Source organism: Aspergillus brasiliensis (genome assembly GCF_001889945.1).
Source record: "Aspergillus brasiliensis CBS 101740 unplaced genomic scaffold ASPBRscaffold_3, whole genome shotgun sequence".
NCBI classification, from domain to species: Eukaryota; Fungi; Ascomycota; class Eurotiomycetes; order Eurotiales; family Aspergillaceae; genus Aspergillus; species Aspergillus brasiliensis.
Genome location: NW_027137444.1, coordinates 560,173 through 582,816, shown reverse-complemented (window position 1 = coordinate 582,816; position 22,644 = coordinate 560,173). Strand labels below are relative to the sequence as shown.

Here is a 22,644-nt window from a genome sequence, read left to right as displayed (position 1 = left end):
ATATTCGGAATCATGGGGTGGGAGGGGTGTTATTGGTAATCGGCGTTTGTATCTAGGTTTGACCGTATAATAGCTGTCAGAGATTCTTGTATAGAAAGTCGCATACTCATCACTGCTCGTCTTCTGGCTTTTGCGCCTTAGTCCGCTTCAAGGTACGAATAAGGATAGAAGATGGTCAGCCCAGGATCTAGTGAGGGCTATGCGGCTTGCCCATCAATAAAAGTTCGACTGAAGGGGCAAGTCAGAATCATTCAACAACAGATCCCACTGCAGCTCATCCATTTCAGGCGCCACATTGAAGAGATCAGACCACAGCTGACCCCAGCTATCCCTCCTTGCTCCGCTCCACATTGGACCCTCGTCTTCGGGGCTCGAGCCAGACATACCATCGGTGAACGGAAGCTGTCCACTGGCCACGTTTGTCATGTTCTCATCCACTCCGACAGGCCGAGGCTGTGATGGCGTAGTAGCGCCCGACATCGTATCACCTGCTCCGGAAGCCACGGCTATAGTATCGTTTCTTACAGGTGAGCTTGCTGGTTGCTGCACTTCCCTCTGAGCATCCTGAAGAATGGACAACAACGTCTGCGTGTTCTTCCGGATAGCTTCCATGAGCGACACCGACTCATTCTGCGATTTCTCAAGCACACGGATAATATCCAAGACTTCCTGCTTGCGAGTATCTGCGCCTGGAGCAGCTGGGTTCATGGAGACGTCCGTGGCCAGGACCATGGCGGCGAAGAAAACATGGTTCATGACAAGGCTATAATCGGAGGGGTTGAAGCCAGCGAGAACGCCTGTGTCTTTTAGGGAGTGGCGGAGGTCGAGGACCGTTTGGGCGGAGCGAATGCAGGTCAGTCGAGAGTAGGCGTATTTGGGGTTCGTTAGGCCTTCACGGTGGTAGGGGCGGTGGAGGCGGCAGAAGCGGAGGTGGAAACTGAGATGGCCGACGGTTCGTTGCCAGGCAAGATAGGGTCTTTGTTGGATTATCTCTTGGCTTTTTTGGATGCTGTCGGGGTCGATTTGGAAGAAGGTTGGCAGGGATTGGATGAAGGTGTGGAATTTTCGGTCGATTTCGAGGAGGGTCTCGTAGTCGGGCTGCTCGGACTCGAGGAGCGTGGAGCCGAGTGTGTCGATGATTTCGCGGCATAGTTCTGCGTACTGGATTCTGAAGATGAAGACTGACATTGAAGTTGGGACTGATAGGGGAAAGCTGTACTCTGGTCCCGTGGTATTCAAGAATTCGTCGTCGATGTTGCTTGGATGGTTGACTCTCATGTGTTTCGGATGTATGAGGTATGTGGCTTCTTGTGGGCTTTGCGAGAATGATGTGATCCTGTGGCTGTTAGTAGGGTTGGAAGGGATGTGAAAATGGAGAAGGCAATTACCAGTCGGAGGAGACTAGGTGCCACCATGCTCGTCGCTGTACTTCGACCTCGATGACGTTGTATCCCGAACATTTCCTTTCCTCTTGCTTTTTGGCCGTGTCTAGACGGTGAATTTGCATCGATCGAGCCATGCATATTGCGTCGATTCTGAGTGCTTGGGCTTTGTGAGAATACCAATCCGCATGGAAGAGAACGCGGGCCAAGGCGGTGATGGCTTCGAGAGCCATTGTTGATGGAGGCACTGGTTGCATTGGGTTGTCAATTATACAGATAGCCAAACGCACGTATGTCGTGAAGGCTGCTTTAGCTTCGGCTTGTGTTGCGCTGAGCTTCTGCAGAAGCTCGGGGGTCGCAACCAGAACAGCACCGGCAAAAATACTGAACAACAGTACCAAGACAGTAGGGCTCGGCTCCTCGCCCTCGAGTATGCCCCTGTATGTTTCATCTAATATTTTTCTTGTGGATGGGATGTGGAAGACTCCGAATGTTGGCTGAATGGCTACGTCGAAGTGGTTTAGTAGTTGTCGAGCCTGGGTCCAGGGAGGAAGACACCTGGATAGGCTCTGTGCATCTCGCATGAGGTCATAAAGTTTAGCAATGTGTCTTTGTGATGAAGATCGAGATAATGATGCAAGTGGAGTGACACATCCATTATTCGGGCCTTGTCGCTGAGGAATGCTTTAGCTTGCGAAGGCCTAATATTGTAGGAAACACATACGCTACTTGTTATCAAGCTCGGGTTCGAGGTGGTGCTGCCTTGAGGGGAAGTAGTAGTACCAAGTGAATCTAGATCTGCGTCAGATAGAGGTCCGAATTCCCAGTCAGGTTGAGTATCTTGTCTGGCGGAAATTATTCTAACTCGAAAAATATAACTCACCCTGGGGAACATGAAATCGGTCGAAGACTGCCTCTTCTAGCCTATTAACCCGGCTTAAGATGTCATTCACATCTCTTATCAATTGTGTCAGCAAAATAGCCAAAATGACCCTCCCAAATGATGGCTCCCACTCACGAAGCGGTTGTGGTCTGACTATAGGTGGACGGTATAGTTGGTGCTGGTTGTTGTGTGGAGATCGTTGCAGCAGTGGGCTGCTTCCCAGATAGATGAGCTCCCCGCAGTTCGTCCGAATTATCCGATGGAGCCTGGCCTGAATACTCGCAAGGTACCTTTCTCAGAACGCAATTCGGACAGGGTTGAGTACGATCACATCGCAGCTTCTTCGCTCGACAAAAGCGGCATGAGAGGGGCGGTCGGCACCATCGTTGCACCATGGCCTCCGGAACGGCGTCAATTTTTCGTTTCATATCTTATCGCCGGCAACATTAGGTTAATGCTATAGCAACCTAGAGCCTAGATGGTTGGAGAACAATATGAAGTGGAGAAGATGAACGGTCAAGGTTCGGCTGTCAATCCCCACCCGCGCCTTGCCGAGATCGGGTAAGCTCCGCAGGTTGGGGGAAGAACCCTAACATATTGCCTCATTAGGGACTGCCAATTTAGACTAGCAGTGGCAGAGGATCAAGAAGACTTGAAGCCTACGTATATGTGACTGTACCTGGCTTCACCACTCGTTTGTACACCTCTTGCTCATCCACCTTATTACCTTCGCACCCATCCTCATCAGGGAACCGAAAGATGAGCTTTCTACCATATTATATTGATTAGTGGATAAGGAAATAAAGTGATATGGAGTATAATAGAAGACTATATGAAGATTGTGTTGGGTTGATTGTTGACAAAGGGCATTGCTTCCGCATCAGTAAACTAGCACACCCCGATCCTAACCGAGCATCTTCAACGGGAGTATAGCAGTCAGAAGAGCATAGAGTTGATCTGCCATTTACTGCGCCTGTACGCGTGCTGATATCCACTGGGATAGTTTGCATCAACAAGAAAACCGTCCCATAGTGTGCCTTGATCTGATTCGTGACTGCCACTTCCCTTGGCGAGTGAACCAAGCATTTGAAGCATTCGTTCCGGTTCTGAAGCAGTAAAGACACAAAAATGCTATTTGCACTTTAATCGGCTACATCCGAGCTTGATTATGGCGTATTGATTTGCAACCAAAGGGATCTTTCGTCTAAGAATGGGGAGCAATCCTATAGTATCCTACCACTCTGGTTATATGAAATCTAGAATAGACGGTAGCATGCGAGTCCCTTGAGACGAAAGGAGGAATAAAAGCTTGTGCAGAATTGTATACTTCGCTTCCTGGCAAAGTCCGTTCTTATAGGAAACTTCCCGGGTTGAAAAAGGAAAGTGTTGAGTTTCTTTGACCGCCTCACGTGCTGGTTGTTCAAAGGGCTCCAGGAACTATAAATTGACTTGTCAGCCACTGGAATTGAGAACGATGAATATTTTTTGACTACCTTATTGTGAATTCAGAGAGAAGCTCTGGGTGAAGTTCTGCCTTTACAGTGAGTCGACTAGACGAAATCAGACGTGATTCGTCACACACAACCACGAGTCTGACAGATGGTGACTGAATTCTGAGGTCTGAAACACGCTAACCTGCCATCGAAGGATTCGAATAGAAGTGGCGAGGAGAGGTCGAGCCTGGGACTACTGGAGACTCCAAAGTCAAAAGTCCAAGAGCAACGTCTCAAGTTCCGCCGGGAGCAGATCCCCCGGACCTCCCACTAGGGACTAGCGGTTGTGGTGACTAAGCAGGCGGGAGGAAGGCGGATTTCGCCCGGAGAGAGCGACTTTCACCTCAACCACATCCCTCCGGCACGCCTGCCTTGCTTTCACTCTTACTCCCGGCATTCCCCCGGCAATCTACGAATCATCACGCGCTGAGACCTCTGATATTGAATTCTTGAAGTAAGAAAGACCATCTACAGAAGCAGTGAAAGTTTAAGGGTGGTCGGAAGTAGTGGTTGTGGAGACTCAACTGTCGCATTCGCCCGTGGCAAGCGACCGCTGCGACGGCGAGGCTTTACTTGTGATAAGCCCGACAACACCATTCACGTCGAGCTCTCGTGTGTTAATAGGCCCCGTCCTTTTTTCTATTCTTCTTAGAAGACAGAGCAAATTTATTTGACCCCTACTTCATTAAATTTCCTTTCACCTGGCTTAACAAAGCGACTTTCGTCCTTGTCTTATCCCAGCAGCGATCATGTCGAACCAGCAGGTGGTGAGTGCATCTTTTATAAGCAAACCTTGTCAGAGCTGGAGACTTCAAGGATCCTGAATTGTGGCCCAATACTCCCTTCGAAGATCTCCATTTTCCCGCTCTAATCCCATCATGACCATGTGAGATTGTTGGCTCATACCAGTTATCCCTAGGGCACGGTGTTCGATCGGGTCATCCAGGAGGTCTGTGATGGCTCCCAGGTGGACTTCGAGGAAAGTGGAGTGGACCAGCAAACACTGTTAGATTTGCGCAAGGTTAGTGCTCTATCAATATCTATCTTTTTCCTTTGGTTGGGGATTCTTTTGAGGTCATGATCAGTCGAGATGAGATGGCTTTGGGGGTTGTTGAGGCCCCAGGGGGAGAACGCCCCAAGCGGGGTCCGAGAGGTGCGGGAAGGGCGGCCGCCTGGGGGCATCGCCTGCTTTTGAGTCTCTTTTTATACCGCGCCGCTTTTACCCGCCCTAGTCGGCCCTGCCAAGCCGCCTCAGCATCGTCATTCGCTGCCCGTTTCCCCCTTCACCTCTCCGTCTCAGTCCTTCTTATACCTATCGCTTGACCCTTTTGCTCCTTGCCCCCCATTCAATATCTCCCGTTAACTTAATACACTTCGTATGCTAATACTTCGCCCCCGCAGAGTTGGCAAAAGAAGCTCTCCTCATTGGGTGTCGCTCATTTCCCTTGGGATCCCCCGCCGCCGCAACCCGCTCCCCCTCAGACGCAAAACATCCTCCCTCCTACAGCAACCGTGCCGTCAAATGCTCCTCGGCCTGGTCCCCCCCCTCAGCCACAGCATCATGTCCCTCCTCCCCCTCCTCCCCAGCAACATCTCCCCCAGTCCGTTCCCGCTACGGCACCTCCGCTTCAAGCTCCTACTCCGGTTGGGGCCGCCCCCAATGCCATGGGTCAACAACAACCGCACATTAAGACCGAACCCGGTGTCAACGGTCAGCCCGGGATGATCCCCATGAATAACATGATGATGCCAAACTCAAACAACCCCCAGTCTGCGCAGGAACGGGCTGCCAACATGCTTCGTCAGCGTTACGGCGCTGCAGCTGCCAACTCCGTCAGTCAGCTGCAAGCACAGTCACAGGCACAGGCAGCCATGGTCATACCGGGCCAGCAGCGCCCCCAAACTATGCAGCATGTGCCCAACGGGCAGCCTCCACAGATCAAGCAAGAACCGGGGTACCCCCCTGTGTCTCAACCCCCCGTCGGAAATACTCAAACGGACGGTGCGGGTGATGATGCCTTGTCGGCATGGAAGGCTGAGGTAGCACGGAGGCGGGAAGCTGCCGAACGCCAAGGGGGAGAGGGTGATCGTCTGCTTCGTGAACATCTCAGACAACGGATGCTCCAGCTGGAAGGCGGTGGTCTAATGCTGCCTCTCGACGAGCATGACTACTCATCCAAACCATTGGCTCGTGGGCTTGTGCCTACTGATGAGTCAGAACTTGCTAGCTCCTCATCACATCCGCCCAAGGTCCTAGGTGCTCAGTTTGACGGCCCAGGTGGTGATGATGAAAGGGATGAGGATGATGAAGACGCCATCAATTCTGATCTTGACGATCCTGATGACCTTGTTGCGGAGGATCATGATGCTGAAGATGCCGTAGGACAGGTCATGCTCTGCACCTACGATAAGGTACAACGCGTGAAGAACAAGTGGAAGTGCACCCTCAAAGATGGTATCTTGACCACCGGTGGCAAGGAGTAAGTACACCAGTCTCATTTGTTCCATATCTCTATTTCCCGCTAACGAGTGAATAGATACGTCTTCCACAAAGGTCAAGGAGAGTTCGAGTGGTAGACAGGTGTGAGCGCCTCCCACTTGCTCTGGATAGCCCCAGATCGTGTATCCTCTTCTCCATACATCTTCTTCATCTGTTCTACTCACCTTATTTCCGAACCCCCATTATACTCAGCATGTAAAAACCCCAGATCTGACTCGGATTCTATGAGCAACGAAACCCATATCTGGTTCTTTTTTTTTTCCTTCTTCTTCCAACTATGTCTGGATGGTCGGTGCAAGCGGAAATTTGCCTCAAATGACGATTTGATTTTCACGAAGTAAACAAACAACACCGGGATTCCTGATTTGCCCCTTTGCTTTTGATGAACACCCTTATCCCTCATACCTTTTTCTTCTTCCCCACATTGGATGTATGTGGCGCTCATTATGGGGTGGACGGCGGTTCCTATTCTGTTTCAGCTGTATTAGAGTAACATATCTGAAATGAATGACAGATTGTTTCTTGCTTTTTTCTGTACTACACACACCGTATAGGCAAAGAAAGAGCAGTCAGGTGATACGACGAAGATCAATAAGTCAAACTAAACGATCACGTGTAGCACATGCTACTCTAATTCATTCTGAATGGTGACTAGTTAGCCTTAAAGTTCGACAGTGAGATAGTTACAAATCTGGTATCCCAGTCAATAGACCTATCCAGCTAAATTTGCCCAAATAATCCTCGTTCAACAATCCCAAACAATCACGATACAAGTAACTCAGTCGTTAAGCATCACTAAACTACATCAAAACACTACCTAGTACTACTTGCTATTTATCACCCATCAAGCGAAAGAATTAATTACATGATATTAATAATCAAGCTAGCTAACTGATCAACTAACTATCCAGCAAGCATACCCGAGAGAGAATAATAATATGGAGTGAAATTGATTCATGTTCAGACTTTTTTGTTTGAGATAATTTAGCAAAGAAGGAGCCCTTTTTTTTTTCCGCAAGCAAGCAACCAAGCAGTCAAACCTTCGATCGAAACGGGAATCTCAGTAAACAAGCACACGAAACAAGCAACAATAACATAGCAAGAAGAAAGAAAAAAAAAAAAAAACTCTATCAGCGACTCGGCCAGTCAGTTCGAAAGTCCCATGTTTCTCCAACAACACCACAGGCAAATGAGAACAGAGACGCAAGAACGGAAGGAAGTAGTGACAGCAAAATAGCAAAGGGATAAAGACACAGAACACGCAGTGTAAGTAAGAGCCAGAAGCCGGTCTGAAAAAAAGCAAAAAGAGAAAAAAAAATTATCTACAGAACTGATTGACGCCGGAGTACCACCAGTAGTTACTCTTTCCTGGTTAACCCTTGTCTCCAAGCTGCGAAACCTCATTGTGCCAGAGCAAGGCAAAGAACGACAACCACCGCGTTGCTCCGACTTTGCATATCCAGCAGAAACCCTTGCGCTAAAATTGCTTTTCGTTTGTTTTTTTCAAACCCAAGATCGTCCTATCGTAACCGTACTCCAGATTTTCTTTGCAGGGCATGACAAGCCTGTGAAAGTTGTGGATGAATGACTCCGCACCGTGGATAGCGAAGGAGCCCCGAAATGGAGACGTGACAATGGAAGACGACAAATGAAAAACCCAACTTTCTGTTTTGATCCCGAATACACATAACCGTCAAAGCTAAGCAAATGCCAGGAGCAAGCAAAATAAACCAGAGAACCCACGCCGATACGTCTATCGGTTAATGAGTCATGGAATATCTTCTTCAAAGTCTTGACAGGACTGATTTATTACCAGACCAAAGCACGGTCGTCCCAAACCGCGATTGACATGACGTTCATACCATTAACTCCAAGCCACCAAACCTATCATTAAATCGTATTCCGCGCGACGAGGCCATCAAAAATCGTCGTGTCGAATTAGTGTGGGAATAATGATGCGTAAAATTGAATTGCATGCCGTTCGTGATATGGAAACCTTATAAGAGACCCTCTTCACCGATGCCAGGTAGGCCAGCCCCAGCAACGTTGATGTTCTGCCCTTGCATGACGCCTCCACCAAAAGCCAGATTCCTGCCTGCAGCAAGCTGGAAATCAGGATTGCATGGCGGCGAGTGCGACTTGTGGTATTTAAGACCGTTCAAGTTCTTATAACGCTTGCCACAGACCTCGCAGCGGTAGGGCTTCTCTTTCTCCATACCAAGTGTTCCAGGATATGGCGTGGAGGTCTCGGGGTTGACAATGGAAAAGGTGCCGTCTGCGTTGTCGTGAAGCTGCTGGTTGTTGTGGCCGTGCTAGAATACGGTTAGGCAAGCAAAATATGTTTTAAGACTGAAAAGACTTACAGCTTTGTGATACTTCAAACCATTCTGATTCTTGTACGCCTTCTCGCAGCCAATAACTGGGCACCGGAAAGGCTTGGGTTCCTCGTTGGGTAGGAGAGCGGTGGTATCAGGGACACCTGCCAATAACTGCTGCTCTCGGATCCGTCGAGCAATTTCGCTGTTAGGACCATACTGTGCTCCACTCAGCTTAAAGTGAGCATTGGGGGTGTTGATTCCGCCGGTGGGACTGAATAATCGTTTGGCTGGTTCGTCGATACACAAGTCCACCATATCGTTGTTGTTCCCAGCGAATCTTCCGAACTGCGCCTGACCCTGCATCATCGGGTTTTGCATGGACAGATCTCCAAAACCACCAACCATGCTGTCATCTAGTTCCGCCGGCGTCCCAGGTGCAGACGAGTCTGGTGTGGTCCGGAACTGTGAGTTCTGCAGAGGGTTCGCCATCAGAGTAGGCGTATTGACGGAGGAGACCGTTGGATTATTCTGCAGCGACAGAGGGCGCCCAGAAGCAACGGGGGTACCGGGTTGAGAGCCTTTGAACCCTTGGTGTCCTGGAAGCATCGATAGATTCAGATGCGGGACCCTTTGGTTGGCACTGCCAAACCCTCCTTGACTTCCATCACGCGACTGAGGCGCGAACAGCTGTGCAGTGGCGGCGTCGTGATCACCCATCGGCTCATCGAGCTCCATGTCATCGATAGTATCCATATCCGAATGCTGCTGAGCGAGTGGGGTGTGAGTCATCTTTCGCTGCATGTCCAGAGTCCTATCTGGCTGCAATCCACGGCCCTGGTTATTGTTCTGCTGACCCTGTTGCTGCTGCGCCATCGCAACAGCAGCCAAGGCTGCTCTACTGTCGCCTTGACTAGGTCGGTGTCCCTGCTGAGGTGACTTGGTGGCGTGGGCTTCCTCATAGTGCTGCAAAAGATCGTGAAGCGTCGGGAGGGTCACCCCACAGCAATTGAAGTCGCGCATAAAGTTCGCTTCCAGCTTGGGTAGATATGAGGATGAATGAAATGAAGGTGACTGAAAAGTGAACGGAGAAGTACCGGTCATGATTATGCTAAATGGTTCATCGTCAGCTTCCAGTGGCCAAAGCACTTGCGCGATCGGAAGGAGGGGGGAGAATCCGATAGATCTCCACTATGACAAGAACACTCACTCATCGCGAATCCAACTGCCAACAGACACGCCACCCCAACTCATTCCACCAACTAAACTTCCTGCCAAAGACTCACGGCGGGGTTTATCGCGGTTGGAGCCGGACATTGAGATGGGTTTCGTTCCATTACCCCATTGTGCGGTAGCTGCACCGATGGAGTCTTTGCGAGGAGGGGGAGCCTTGAAGACGCTGAGTCCGACACCGTTTGCATGAGATAAACTGCCTGTCCGTTCTCCATTACCAGCTCTTTGCAAAGCAGACGTCAGATTCGACGCCTGCTGTCCGGGAGGAGAAACGGAACTCTGGCGGGTGGCAATGTCGATCGGAGCGGCTGCACCGGTCATGGTGTTGGTTTGTATGGGGGAGGAAGGAAAGAGAGGAAAGTCGTGATCTGAATCAAAATGAGGGTGTAGTTGCTGGCTGTCAAAGTACGGTGAGGACGTGTCGCCGCCGATGTCGAGTGAATTTCGAGTCCACGAGTAATCCGAGAGCTTTTCCCTATGCGGTCTGCGCAACGGTACGCCAAACCCAAGGGGAGTGGTGACGGGGGTCGAGTCCCTAGTAGAGGCGCAATCGAGGTCCCCGACAGAGGGAGAGTAATGAAGAGAAGGAGGAGGAGGACTATGCGTCGCTTCTGACGACCCGAGCATGAAGGAACGATTCCACGACGGCGGTTTTGGGCGGGATCACACAAGGAGTGTCCACCACCCTCGGATGTTGTCCCGCTTTGGCTGCGGAACTGTGACGGATTCGGGAAAGGTGGCGGGACGTAACGATAATACTTGTCGAATCAATCACCACAAGGAGAAAAAGAGCCTTGAAAGACGCAGAGAAAGAAGGTGGCGATGATAGTAGTAAATGATGATGAAGATGATGGATGGTGCCAAAGAGTATGATGAAGATGGGGGGAATGGTGAAGTGAATGGGGGTGTGGGCAACACACACACACACGAGGATCAACACCCAATTTCACCGACAGCAGCAAAGTCAGGAAGAAGCCCAGCAACTGGCGGCAAGCAGCAACGACCGGAAAGGTTCAGGTAATAATGATTACTGAAAGTGACTGGGCCTGTCTTTCTGGTTCTTGCCGGGGGAGGGGGCAATTCACGGCACCACCTTAGGATGACTCTCAAACATTACCGTTTTATTGCACCTGATCTAGTCAAGGCCGTTTCATGACCTAGATTACGGTACATCCCGGACGATGTCCGCACTTGCCTCGATGTGGTAAGAAGCGCCTTAGTCATCGTATGGCTGGGGCCACCCAGAATTATTTCCAGGCAATCAGAGCTGCCCAGCATCTGCCCAGTGCCCAACGACGAATCTTCTTGCGACTTACTATTACGTATGAGGATGGCGGCGGATCCATGGGAGGTTTCGACCACTGACTCCAGAGGCCAGCACACAGCTTCTGGTTCCCTACAGCTTCTAGCCAGGTGGGCCCCCCTAAAGTAGCAATGAATTTGACACCGCTTGCAGTCTAGTCGAGTCACTAGCGCTTCTTCGAAAAGTCGATGATGATGACGGCGGTGGACTGGTGTGTAGCTACTGCTGCAGGAGATCCAGAGGGGCGTCACCCTTGTATCGTGTGTATGTATGAAACTGTATTACCGGGGAATGGTCCCCGCTCTTGTTCCCGGTCTCTGTATTATTACGGAGCTGTTGGGACGGACCTACTAGTTAATTAGTTAGGATTTTGGGTGGTGCTACTACTAAGTACTACATAGTGAGTCCACCAGCTCATTCACCAGTCGTTGTCCTTGCAACGTCCATCCATCCCACTCTGTTCGTGCGGATATGCTTTCTCAATTTCGGGCTCATCCGCTTTTCAGAAGATTCAGATAACTCGACTCTCCCCAAATACAATATGCTTGTACAACATTGTGACTGGGAACAACCTCCTCTCGGAGCCTTGAATGTCTCGTACTACCCTCAGCGAGCACGCTACCTACCCGTGGTTCACATGCGCACTATATCCTGGCTGAGATCCCTTCGGAGGCTTGCAGCCTATGAGAGTCCTATCACACACTGAAGTTATCCGATGAACCGGTCCTAGAAACCGATCATTCATTCCGGCGGTGTCAAAAAGGGTCCAAAGCTTGTCATGCCACACCAAAGCCCAGGTGCGTCGGTTAGACAGTCCAACCAACGCAAATCCCCACAGAACCCGAAATTTAGTACTTGACTTGGGGTCTTCATATTCAGGAACTCCTGTGGTGGTGGACCGGAAAGTGAAGGTTCGGGTGCAGTCGCTGCAGATTACCACACACGTTTAGTATCAGGGGCTACAATGCTTTCTATGGTGCTATTGGGTGGTCTGGCTGGTGGTTAACATTGGCTAGTACTTCCTTATCATTCGCATCGGACATTCCAGGACAACCGCCTATGCTCCGCGATCCCCTCTCCAGTAAGCCCCGATCTCTATCTAGTATGCCGCAGTTAGAGCCGATATGACGATAAGCACGAAGCACGGCCACTTATCGCTCCTTTTTCAGCACTGGCCATATAACAATGACATCAACGGTATAGCAGCCTCACTTGTAGGCGAACGAGGCAAATGGGCGGTCTGTATGAGCGTTTCTTATACGAAAGTACAGAATTCGGTGTATGGAAGACCCAAACCCTCACTACTTGGGCGCTAAAATGGCCTAGCAGTAGTAACTAATAACATACACACCGTTCTGCCGCTCAACATGGTCTGCTGATGGACCAGATCGCCTGGTATTGGCTGGGACGTGAGAGATCGCAGGAATGAGACCCAAGCCCCTTTTCCTCCGGATGCCGATCGCCGCGAAAATCGGGGAGGATGAGTTCTCATTCATTCTCAATCATGCAATTAGTCTAGGGCATATTCTTGGGGGGGGGGGTTCTTGGCTCCAACACTAGAAGCACTGAAGAAGCATTTCTAATGGTTAGCGGCAACCTTCCGTCTTTCACCGCATTATCGGTCGAGTGACTTTGACCATGCAATATTTGATGAACCGACTTTTTTGCTGGATTGATAGAACTAACTACAGTCAATCTCAACTACTCCGCTCGGGTTACTCCGTACAGGCGACATGGATTGTTGTATGTTCTGTAATCTCATACTTATCTAGGCAAGCTGAACCGATGCCCCGGCTCTACTGGTCCCCTACCCCTGTCAAGCGCCATCCGTTTGTTTCATCCATGTCTCAACCCTCGAATACCTCGGCTGCGTTCTACCGAACCTAATTCGAGTCAAGTGAGGCGCCTGTATCCACCAGGTATTATCCCGATGGACTCCGCGTGTACGGAGTACGCTATAAAGTATATACCGCTTTTCGGAGTATTGCTGCCAGCCGCACTTTGATCAATGAGCATCCCTACAGTAGTCAACTTACAGCCGCTACTCTAAACAGGCACCTGCATTCTGGGATGCCTGGGAGGCACAAGTGACGGATCCCATACATGGTTAGATTATGTACATGAATTAATAATACTCCCTTACTCCACACGATACTACTCACAGCACATGATGCCTGTTGAACAATTCCGAAGCACTTCAATAACTATCCTCAAATAATCTACGCATTTTATGTCGTACAGTTGCGTAAGCTTACGAGAGTCATATTACTATCCCAGAAAGACCCCCGATAAATATACGTGCCGTTCAGCAATAAATAGAACCAGTTTGCCACCCTTGCATTTCCAAGTCCACGGTTCCTAGAATGCCACATGTGCTTTTGTCCCTTGATGTGGATACCCATGACCCATCCACCTTACTACGTACAACGAACCACAACCCTTTCAACCTGTACCTGCCTCATGCAGATTATACTGCAGCAACCCATACGCATATCCACCCATCCACATGCGAATAAAAAGGGGCCAGTCATTATACATACGTAAATAGCTCTGAGAAGTCGTTCAAAACCATAAACAGCTAATCTACAATCTTACATATGCACTGAACGACTACTCTAAGTAGATGCATTCCCGACGTTCTCTTCCCGGACTTCAATCTGTAAGTTAGTAGGCTTACACAACAGACGAAGTTGAATGTACATGTAACATGCATGGGGGAGGGTAGTTAAACCTCATCAGGACATATGAGATCAGCAGGTACAAGCGCTAAGCAGGGTGACTAAAAGTAAGAGGCGCAGGAGATCTTCGCATCGTTTCGAAGTCGCCCAATGCTAGAGGCGTGTTCGTAGTCCTGTGACCTTATTGCCAAGACGCAATTGACTTTCTGGGTAGTTACTGAAGTTTAAGGGGGCAGCAAATTGATTAATAGGTAGGAAGTGATGGGGATAATTGTGTATGGTGGTTGCCAGTCGGATATATCTCCGATGTAGTATCTGCCACTGCAGTCTTGGAATGATACTTTGTAGGAAGGTTTCTGTTGTCAGTGAGTATGATTGATCTTTGCCACTGTGGTGGATAGCATATCCCACAGTCATCGTAACATTCGACAAGTATGATCGATCACAGCGATGGGCGGGCGGGGCGACAGTGCTCGATGCGAGACCGACAGCGTTTGCTAGTTAGCCAATTAAGTTAACGACAGGTGGCTGACTTCTAGTAGCACTGATCTATAGCCTTACCCCCTCCACCCTCAAGGAAAAACAACCGCGTTGTTTAAGTTCTTCTAGAAACCCAGAAAATGTGAGCACTGCAAGACTAGGTTCAACTTCGGTGGGGCTCTTGTCCAGTATGTAAGATTACGCTAGTCTGTTTGACACTTGTAATTGGGGGTGAGGAGAGGGTTGCCCGGTAAGGCGACGGCAAAGGATCGCTTCCGTTTTACCGCGTATACCGCCCATCGTAACAGCAACCTCAGGCCCAGGGATTGAGTTGTCCGCAGGTCCGCACCGCCACTAAACAACGCCCTGACCGCCTCCGTCCCGCCACGCTGGAACTGCCGCCAACGCCACTTATCAGTGCAAACGCTACAAACTGCACCCCTCGAAATTTTTGCCCGCATTAGTTGAATGCGGAGATAATCGAGGACCGACCGGCATCTTTTGGAAATCGGAAAGGGTCTGGATTACACGCGCTGTTTCTAGCCTCAATTTCGCATTGCGCTCTTCTGGTGATTAGATAGCAGTTTACTTTCTCTCGAGGAAAGCGACTGTTCACAATGGAGCCGACAACCGCTCATGAACAGCTGCCCACTCCAGCGGCCAATGCGCCCAAGCGTGATCCGCAGACTGGCGAAGCCGCTGCAGACCAGGAGCCACCCTCGAAGAAGGCGAGACTCGATGACTCGGCGGATTCCAACGAACAAATGGTCGATGCGCCCGCACCGCGCGTGAAGGGCGTTGCTCCTATCAAGCCTGAGTATGTGGTGATTCAATTTGTCTGCGATGCGCCGCTCCCGTCTAACTGACCTCCTGCTAGGTTCATTATACAACAACCTACCAGAAGCCAGCCCGTTCCCGAAGCGAATGCAGACGATGCCGCGGAAGCTGCACACCACGACGGTCGCGCCGATGAGAAGAATGGAAAGAAGAACAAAAAGAAGAAGACTGGTCAGAATACGAACCGCACGTTTGGTCGATCGGAGGATGCGAAAGGACTGTGTTCTAGTGTGAACTTCAGGCCTGAATTCTCCCCCGCCGAGTGCACTTTCGGTGAAAAGTGCCGGTACGAGCATGACCTGCGCACATACTTGAAGGAGCATAAGCGGGAAGATCTTACGACGTTCAATGGCATTTGCCCCGTCTGGGATGTTCATGGAAAGTGCTTCGTGGGCTGGAAATGTCGTTTCGTCGGTTCCCACTCGGAGGAGCGGGAGACGGCTGACGGGAGGAAAGAGTTGGTTCTTATCGAGGACGAGGAGCGCAAGAAGAAGGTCCAGCGGCTTGTTCCCTTTGCTGGAGAGGACGGTGCTGTGAATGTTGCTTCGATGGAGGATAAGATCGCTTTGGCAAGGAGAAAGATGGATTTCCCCAGAGCTGGGCCGTATAGTGCTTGGTTGGAAAACACATCCCGGACCATCGAGAAGGAGCTCCACAAGCGGCACCGTGCTGCACCCGTGGGTGCTGAGAGCAATGATGTCGAAAACAAGGATAGAGAAACTAAGGACGGAGAGAAACAGGATGCAGAGACGAAGGATGAAAAGGAGGAAAACCGCGCTATGTATGTTGAGCCGCCATTCATGCCATCGGAGAAGCGCCGACTGTACTTCGGGCCCGAGACACCAGCGCTGGCGCCTTTGACTACTCAAGGCAACATGCCTTTCCGAAGACTTTGTATCGAGCTTGGCGCACAATTCACCTATTCTGAGATGGCAATGAGTATGCCATTGATCCAGGGTAACAAGTCGGAGTGGGCCCTGATGAGGGCCCATGAGTCGGAGATGCTTCCTCCCACGCTTCTCCCCGGTGCAGACATCGTGCAAGGCTATGATAACTCCAAGGACATGAAATTTGGTGCTCAAATTGCAGCAAACAAGCCTTGGCAAGCGTTCAAGGCTACAGAGGCACTGGCTAAAGTTACTCCAAACCTGCGTGTCATCGATTTGAACTGTGGTTGCCCTATTGACCTTGTCTTCCGGGATGGTGCTGGCTCTGCTCTTCTGGAGCACCCGTCGAAGCTCGAGAAGATCATTCGTGGCATGAACACTGTTTCGGACCAGATTCCTATTACAGTCAAGATTCGTATGGGTACGAAGGATAATGCCCCGAATGCTTTGAAACTGACGGAGCGTTTGCTGCTTGGAGGCTATGAAACCAGTCTGCTTCATCACGATGGCGCCGCGGGTGCAGCAGCCATCACCCTCCATGGTCGTAGCAGACAGCAGCGTTATACCAGACAAGCTAACTGGGAATACATCTCTGAATGTGCCGCTTTGATCAAGCGCCTGGGCGAGAAGACTGACGCGGTGACGGATACCATCAGGGAGCCTGATGCACGGACGCAGCCAAACGGTGGAAAGGTCTACTTCCTTGGCAACGGCGACTGCTACTCCCATGTTGACTACGATAACCACATCAGCCATGCTGGTGTTGATGCTGTCATGCTTGGCCGCGGACCTCTGATCAAGCCTTGGCTTTTCGAGGAAATCCAGGCGGGCCAGTACCTTGACAAGTCCGCTACGGAACGTTTGGCAATGATTGAGAAGTTTTGTAAGTATGGCCTGGAGGCATGGGGATCCGACGAGCACGGCGTCGGTACGACTAGACGCTTCTTGATGGAATGGCTGAGCTTCACTCGTCGCTATGTACCTATCGGGTTGCTCGAGTATCTTCCTCCTTCCATTAACGACCGGCCCCCATTTTTCAGAGGCCGGAATGAGCTTGAGACACTGCTGGCCAGTGCCAACTACAAGGATTGGCTCAAGATCTCGTGAGTACCTTCCATTAAACGATTCAATCTTTGAACTCAGTCTAACACGCTTTTTAGGGAGATGTTCCTCGGACCGGCTCATAAGGACTTCAAGTTCGAGCCCAAGCACAAGTCCAACTCGTATGACGAAGCGGAGGGTTAAGAAATTGCTGTCTAGATTAGGAATAACGCATAGAGATGATGTACATATCACAGCTAGCAATCATATGCCATCTATGAGAACTACATACTTTAGATAAACCTGCTGCTATGACGTAGACGGCAGGCTGAGCCGCGGCCGATGGAGTCACGTGCACGATCACAGCTCCGGGCGGTAATGACGTCTTCCTCTCACCAGAAACTGCAAAAAGACCACCTCATCTCCTGAACTGCCCAACCGTCCTGCTTTATTCTGGCACTGTTCATGCCAGTGTACTAGCTAGGAGTACTTCTTTGACAAACATTGTCCTTTTTACATCGCTCGATCTTCCGGATCTCTCTACTCGTTTTGCGTGCTACCGCGTACTTTCTGTTTACCTTTGCAAAACAAAGCCCACAACCACAGCTGGATTACCAGCCAATTTGCATATTAAAGCATCTGTCGGATATTTATCTGAGTTACAACTTTAGACACGATGACTCTCTACTACAGCCTCGTACGTATAACCATTCGTTGTCAAATCTCTTCACAATGGCATGGAATCCGGAATTGTTGCAGCCTGCAGCCTGCAGCCCCTGACCCGCGCACTCCCGAACGAACAGATAATGTGTCGCATCAACATGTGCTTACAACATGGTTATAGGTCTTCTGCCTGTTGGTGTTCGAGATGGCGGTTTTTATGGGCCTCATCATCCCTCTTCCGTTCACCGTGAAGAGGAAGCTCTTCGCTTTCATTTCGGAAAGTCCGATAGTAGCTAAATTACAATATGGATTAAAGGCATGTGAAATTAATCATTGACTAGCACTTGCAAATACTCATCGAGCTATAGATCACATTCATCTTTATCCTCATCCTCTTCATCGATAGCGTCAACCGCGTATACCGTGTGCAGCTGGAGCTGGCTTCCTTCGGCAAAGAGGGAGGCACCATGGGGTATGCTTCCGATGATCCAAGCCTTTATTAGCTTTGCACTGAATCAGATACTGACCTAGCTTTCGTCACAGAGCTGCCGCTCTCGGTACCGATCGTATGGAAGTCCAAGCCCGGAAGTTCTACTCGCAGCGCAACATGTACCTCTGCGGTTTCACCCTCTTCCTGTCTCTTATCCTCAACCGTACTTACACCATGATCCTTGACGTTCTCCGTCTTGAGGATAGAGTCAGACTTCTCGAGGGTGACAAGAAGGCTGGCGGTAAGGACTCCGCTCGTCTTGCGCAGGCCGGTGATGTCGGTGAGATCGGCCGCCTTAAGGAAGAGCTCGAAGCCAAGGACCGCGACATCGAGACCCTGAAGAAGCAATGTGAGGGTCTCACCCGCGAATACCACAAGCTTGGTGACCAGGTGTCTGGTGAGAAGAGTGAGGCTCCCAAGAAGGACCTGTAGACGTCTCTTGGATGTGTCGCGGGAAATACGATTATCGGCTTGGTAGGCCAGTCGGGACTGTGAATTGATCAATCTTTGGGGCTGATTGATAGAGCATCCCGCCTTCTGCAAGCTACCTCTTATGTGCATTTCGGTTATCATATCTTTCGAGTCTGGAAGAGGCGGAATGTTGACAACGACCACCTGGTGGTCGAATGAATTAGCTGTTATTTTGAAGCGCATTGGTGGAGTGAATCATGCTGGTGCAATTCTCCGGGAAAGAAGTTATTATTGCGAACTTAGGATCATCTGGGTTTGAGTTACCAGTCACAATGGAACAAGAACACCACTGTCCATGTCGAAATTTCAAGTATCCGGTAAACATAAGCAAAACGCCCACAGATACCACCTTACGCCATACCCAACATTTAGAATACAGTAGTTAAAAGCTCTCAGACAGGAACCCAATGTAGAAAGAGAGACCAACGATCACGCCGAAGCACCTGCTTGCGGTCATGTTCTTCTTTGACCAACACCGCAGCTTCCTCACGACGACAACCAAGTACCGGACTCTTATACTCTACTCAACCTTCAAATCCAATGTCTGTGAACTAGAACCTTCATTTACGCACATCAAAAATCTTACACCTTCTCTCCTCGAAGAAACAACAATAGCATTTACAACACCCCGAAATCATTGACAACCTCCCCCACCCATGTCCCTCACTGAAACAATCAAGGCAATCCTACGAGTTCCACCTCAGCGACGAATCATTAGTGCTTATTCATGTATAGCATCTGATGATGATGATTGCCTTATACCCAGGTATAATCCATCTTTCAGACTTGCTGGGTCGATAATGGCCGGCCGATGAATCCTCCTCCCGCAGCTCATAATAGCACCTATTAGTGATTTTTACTCGCGTCGCATTGCCTTCTTCAGTTCCATCAGCTAATCTGCTCTAAGTGCTAGAGACAAGTGAAGTAGATACCACCTGACAGACGACCCACCCAACAACGAAGGAATCATCCGCTGACGAAAGACGAAATGACTGGAAATGAATGGAGTGAGCAAGCGAGTGAGTGAAGAAAATCCACTGGTTCCCGCCCTACTCTTCCCCGCCTGGGGCCGTTCCGAGGTGTGTGGGCCTGTCACAGGATCATGAGGTTTTAGTTTGCAGAGTTCGGTTGGGTTCATGTCAGCTAACTTGGCATGACTAGGTAAATTATGTGTCTTGAACTAGGGACTGAATTAATGGGACTGTAGCCAATGTCGATTGTCGGTTTTAATCGCATCATGAGAGATTAGCTGCCTATGGATCCGTTGTGCTGTTATGAGGGTGGTCATCAGGTCTCCTTGTGTGAAACCTGGATTTCACTTCGCTGGCTTGCTACTACCAAATACAAGGTAGTAGTGAGGAATTACTTGGATTGACTGCTACGTCACGAGAAACAAGGGGGTGGCGACAGAGCAATCAGTTGTTAAGATGATTGGCAGGTATGACACAGATGCCCGTGGGGTCTGACAGGAAGGATCTGTGCCAGGAACGCTTTCCCGCAAGCGATGAGGTTTGTGGCTACATTGCCCCTGAAGGAAGTTAAGGCATGATTCTTCAATCGCTAGGGAGGAGAGGTGCATGCGCTAATTTGGATATAAAACACTGCAGTCTTAGTGCCTGTTTCTGACAAATCGGTGGGCTCGAGGCGGTCTGGAGCACACGGTAGGACTCAAATAGTCGATCAAACCCTAAATCCTCATGGGTTTAGACCAATGCGAGTTGACAATGTTCTTCCGCGGCCCATATCTACAGCACAACTAGACCAGGAATGTCCAGAAACTAGGATAGACGAGCTCCTCCTCGAATATCCGCCGCACCTGTGCGAGCACAAACCGTTCCACCTTGCCGACGTTCTTGAGGACTTGCTTGCCATCTTCTTTCCGGCCAATTTCGCTTTCAACACGGATTTCTTGCAGTAAGCCCCCCTGTCGCTTTGCAGAGACGGTCGCATCCCCGCCAGAGCGCGAATACTCGGTTTGAGCACCAACGTCCGGCTGATCAGACCCAATTAGCGCGTCCGCGTCTTCGGATGACAGGAAGCAGAAGTGGACCCGCTTGCGGATATACGCGACCACTGCAACACCATCAAACGTGATCCCTGTGACATTTAGTTTCAAGGGGAGTCCGACGAAACTGGGCATGGGATAATCCAGAAGAATTTCCGCTGTTAATGACAGCCGCACATCACCCGCGTATTTGGCGTGACACAGTACTTGAAAATCCTCGGGCCGGCGCTCTCTCATTCGAGGAAATCGCAGAGGCTCTTCCGAAGTAGGGTCATCTAAATGTCCATGCTCTTCTGGACGTGATCCATGGTCAGGACCGCCTGCTCCATCACCATTGTTCTTATTGGACCCGGACGGATGAGAAGGTAAGGTGCTGGATGTTGACGGACGCGAAGTCGGATTACTGCTGTCTATATCGGCTTCCGGACGCGATTGGTGGGCAGTAAAAATGGGAGGCGGTGGACGCCCCCTATTGCCAGGGCCCATCATCCCAGAATCGTTCCATCCACCTGCGAAAGGAGATCCGCCTGCAACTGCAGCAAGGGGTGTCTGCGTCCCAGAAAGCCCACCAAGTGACATCAGATGGTAGCCTAGGGTCGATGTACCTCCCGGTATACCAGGAGTGCCGGAACGAAAATGCGGGTTGAGATGGTCGCTAAGAGCTATGGGAGACCGCAAGGCCGCGGGCTGAAAGCCTTCGGTGAAAGGATCACGCAGCGATTGATTTATTGCAGTCTCGTCGCGAAAAGAAGTATCATTGAGCTCTGGATGAGTCCCATGCCACGGTGAACCGTGCCCGGAGACAAGCCCCTCAGATACATCGGACGCATCATCGTCTTCATCTTCTTCATAGAAGTCGGCGAACGGCTCGCAAAGGTCTTTGATCTCGAGCTCAGGCGGTATTGTCCCGAAGTCGAAAGAATGGACTTGTACTGATCGTATAAAGCGTGGCAGAGCAACCTGCTGGAACTTGTCATGAATGAAAGAGCGGATGCGCTCGGCCAGAGCCTCCCCGTCGGGACCGGAGGTCGCGGCGCCCCAGTCAACTTCTATGGACATTACATGTGCAAACCGGCCTTCTATCCGTGGATGATGCCGGAGTGAAAAAGAGGAAGGATTCGAGACTTGGCTCTAAAACCCTGAGAAGGAATTTGAAACAAAGCGAACACGAGGCCGACTAGCTCTTTCAGACCATTCTTGTCGGTGACGTCGAGAATCGGAGAGTCGGAGTTGGCGCTTGTTTTTGTCGCGCTTCGGCGGATCTCGCAGCTGGTGCGTGTCACGTGAAATCCCAGCAACGTGACCGCCATCAATGCCCCAACGACAATCCAATGCTGCCACAATGCCTTCTTTCGGCCTCCAACGGTCACATTGGAGCCTGGCAGTGACCAGAGCTAGAAGCTGGCTTCCCTAGGACTTACAATTCATCCTGGTACAAGTTTTGGTTGGCCTGAGCAGTGCAGTCGGTGCCCACACCGCTTTAGGTTTACTGTCCCAGCATTCTGGTTCCCCAGGTCCCTCCCGCCCATCGCCGGTCTAAGGGTGATGGCACAGCTCTGCGGCGCTGTTCTGAGCATTACTCAAGCGGTGTACACTGGCAGTGCAGGCCTGCTGCTCCAGGGGTCGCCCTGGAACCGCCGTACAACAATACTGTGACCAACAAGTGCTATTCATCGGCACCGTTCGATCACGACTGAGCTAGGCTATCTGGGACCCAACACTGGCGACTCTAGTACCAGCTACTATTGGCCTACTAGGGGCTTTCCCCTCTATAGAAGGGATGAACAGGTAAACCTGGCTTGCTAATGACCCCTCTCTTGTAACTTTTTAAACTTTTTACCCCCGGTATCTGCCTTGAGGCCTGACCAGGTTTAATAACGTGTTAATCCATCCCACCCCCCCCCCTCTCCCCAAAGCCGATACAAGTGCCGTTTCTCCCAGAAGCAGAGCAGCCGATAACAACATGGAGACGCGAAGGGATTA

General features: G+C 50.4%; 6 protein-coding genes across 6 annotated transcripts; 3 read left to right on the top strand and 3 right to left on the bottom strand.

Annotated features, from left to right (window-relative positions):
- Window positions 1-38: 38 nt before the first annotated feature.
- ASPBRDRAFT_444965 (uncharacterized protein) lies at window positions 39-2,844 on the bottom strand. Its single transcript, XM_067625206.1, has 5 exons — window positions 2,401-2,844; window positions 2,266-2,339; window positions 2,107-2,174; window positions 1,389-2,056; window positions 39-1,336 (listed from the first exon to the last, which is right to left on the bottom strand). The coding sequence occupies exons 1-5, from the start codon at window positions 2,691-2,693 to the stop codon at window positions 214-216; spliced, it is 2,226 nt and encodes a 741-aa protein (XP_067481557.1). The 5' UTR covers window positions 2,694-2,844; the 3' UTR covers window positions 39-213.
- A 1,612-nt stretch (window positions 2,845-4,456) lies between these two features.
- On the top strand, window positions 4,457-6,518 carry ASPBRDRAFT_63004 (transcription initiation factor IIA large subunit). The gene is made up of 4 exons (XM_067628401.1): window positions 4,457-4,525; window positions 4,678-4,779; window positions 5,160-6,238; window positions 6,296-6,518. Exons 1-4 carry the CDS (start codon window positions 4,508-4,510, stop codon window positions 6,333-6,335), a joined length of 1,239 nt encoding a protein of 412 aa, XP_067481556.1. The 5' UTR covers window positions 4,457-4,507; the 3' UTR covers window positions 6,336-6,518.
- Window positions 6,519-8,255: 1,737 nt separating this feature from the next.
- ASPBRDRAFT_52445 (zinc-coordinating transcription factor SFP1) lies at window positions 8,256-10,433 on the bottom strand (the record flags this gene model as incomplete). The annotated part of the gene is made up of 3 exons (XM_067626903.1): window positions 8,256-8,570; window positions 8,622-9,684; window positions 9,784-10,433. The coding sequence occupies 3 exons, from the start codon at window positions 10,431-10,433 to the stop codon at window positions 8,256-8,258; spliced, it is 2,028 nt and encodes a 675-aa protein (XP_067481555.1).
- Window positions 10,434-14,884: 4,451 nt separating this feature from the next.
- On the top strand, window positions 14,885-17,236 carry dus3 (tRNA dihydrouridine synthase DUS3; the record flags this gene model as incomplete). The annotated part of the gene is made up of 3 exons (XM_067617319.1): window positions 14,885-15,084; window positions 15,145-17,094; window positions 17,152-17,236. The coding sequence occupies 3 exons, from the start codon at window positions 14,885-14,887 to the stop codon at window positions 17,234-17,236; spliced, it is 2,235 nt and encodes a 744-aa protein (XP_067481554.1).
- A 472-nt stretch (window positions 17,237-17,708) lies between these two features.
- Window positions 17,709-18,617, top strand: ASPBRDRAFT_52443 (putative BAP31 domain protein; the record flags this gene model as incomplete). The annotated part of the gene is made up of 4 exons (XM_067626902.1): window positions 17,709-17,729; window positions 17,877-18,011; window positions 18,064-18,167; window positions 18,239-18,617. 4 exons carry the CDS (start codon window positions 17,709-17,711, stop codon window positions 18,615-18,617), a joined length of 639 nt encoding a protein of 212 aa, XP_067481553.1.
- Window positions 18,618-20,412: 1,795 nt separating this feature from the next.
- mdm12 (ERMES complex subunit MDM12) lies at window positions 20,413-21,720 on the bottom strand (the record flags this gene model as incomplete). Its single annotated transcript, XM_067620554.1, has 1 exon — window positions 20,413-21,720. One exon carries the CDS (start codon window positions 21,718-21,720, stop codon window positions 20,413-20,415), a length of 1,308 nt encoding a protein of 435 aa, XP_067481552.1.
- Window positions 21,721-22,644: the final 924 nt, after the last annotated feature.

Bases quoted from the DNA above. Each gene is read 5' to 3' on its own strand.
- ASPBRDRAFT_444965 (XM_067625206.1), bottom strand. From the start codon at position 2,693: ATGAAACGAAAAATTGACGCCGTTCCGGAGGCCATGGTGCAACGATGG. The intron at 2,340-2,400 runs GTGAGTGGGAGC...ACAATTGATAAG, and splicing joins AGTCAGACCACAACCGCTTC to AGATGTGAATGACATCTTAA. The intron at 2,175-2,265 runs GTGAGTTATATT...ACGCAGATCTAG, and splicing joins CCGATTTCATGTTCCCCAGG to ATTCACTTGGTACTACTACT.
- ASPBRDRAFT_63004 (XM_067628401.1), top strand. The intron at 4,780-5,159 runs GTTAGTGCTCTA...TCGCCCCCGCAG, and splicing joins CACTGTTAGATTTGCGCAAG to AGTTGGCAAAAGAAGCTCTC. The intron at 6,239-6,295 runs GTAAGTACACCA...ACGAGTGAATAG, and splicing joins TTGACCACCGGTGGCAAGGA to ATACGTCTTCCACAAAGGTC.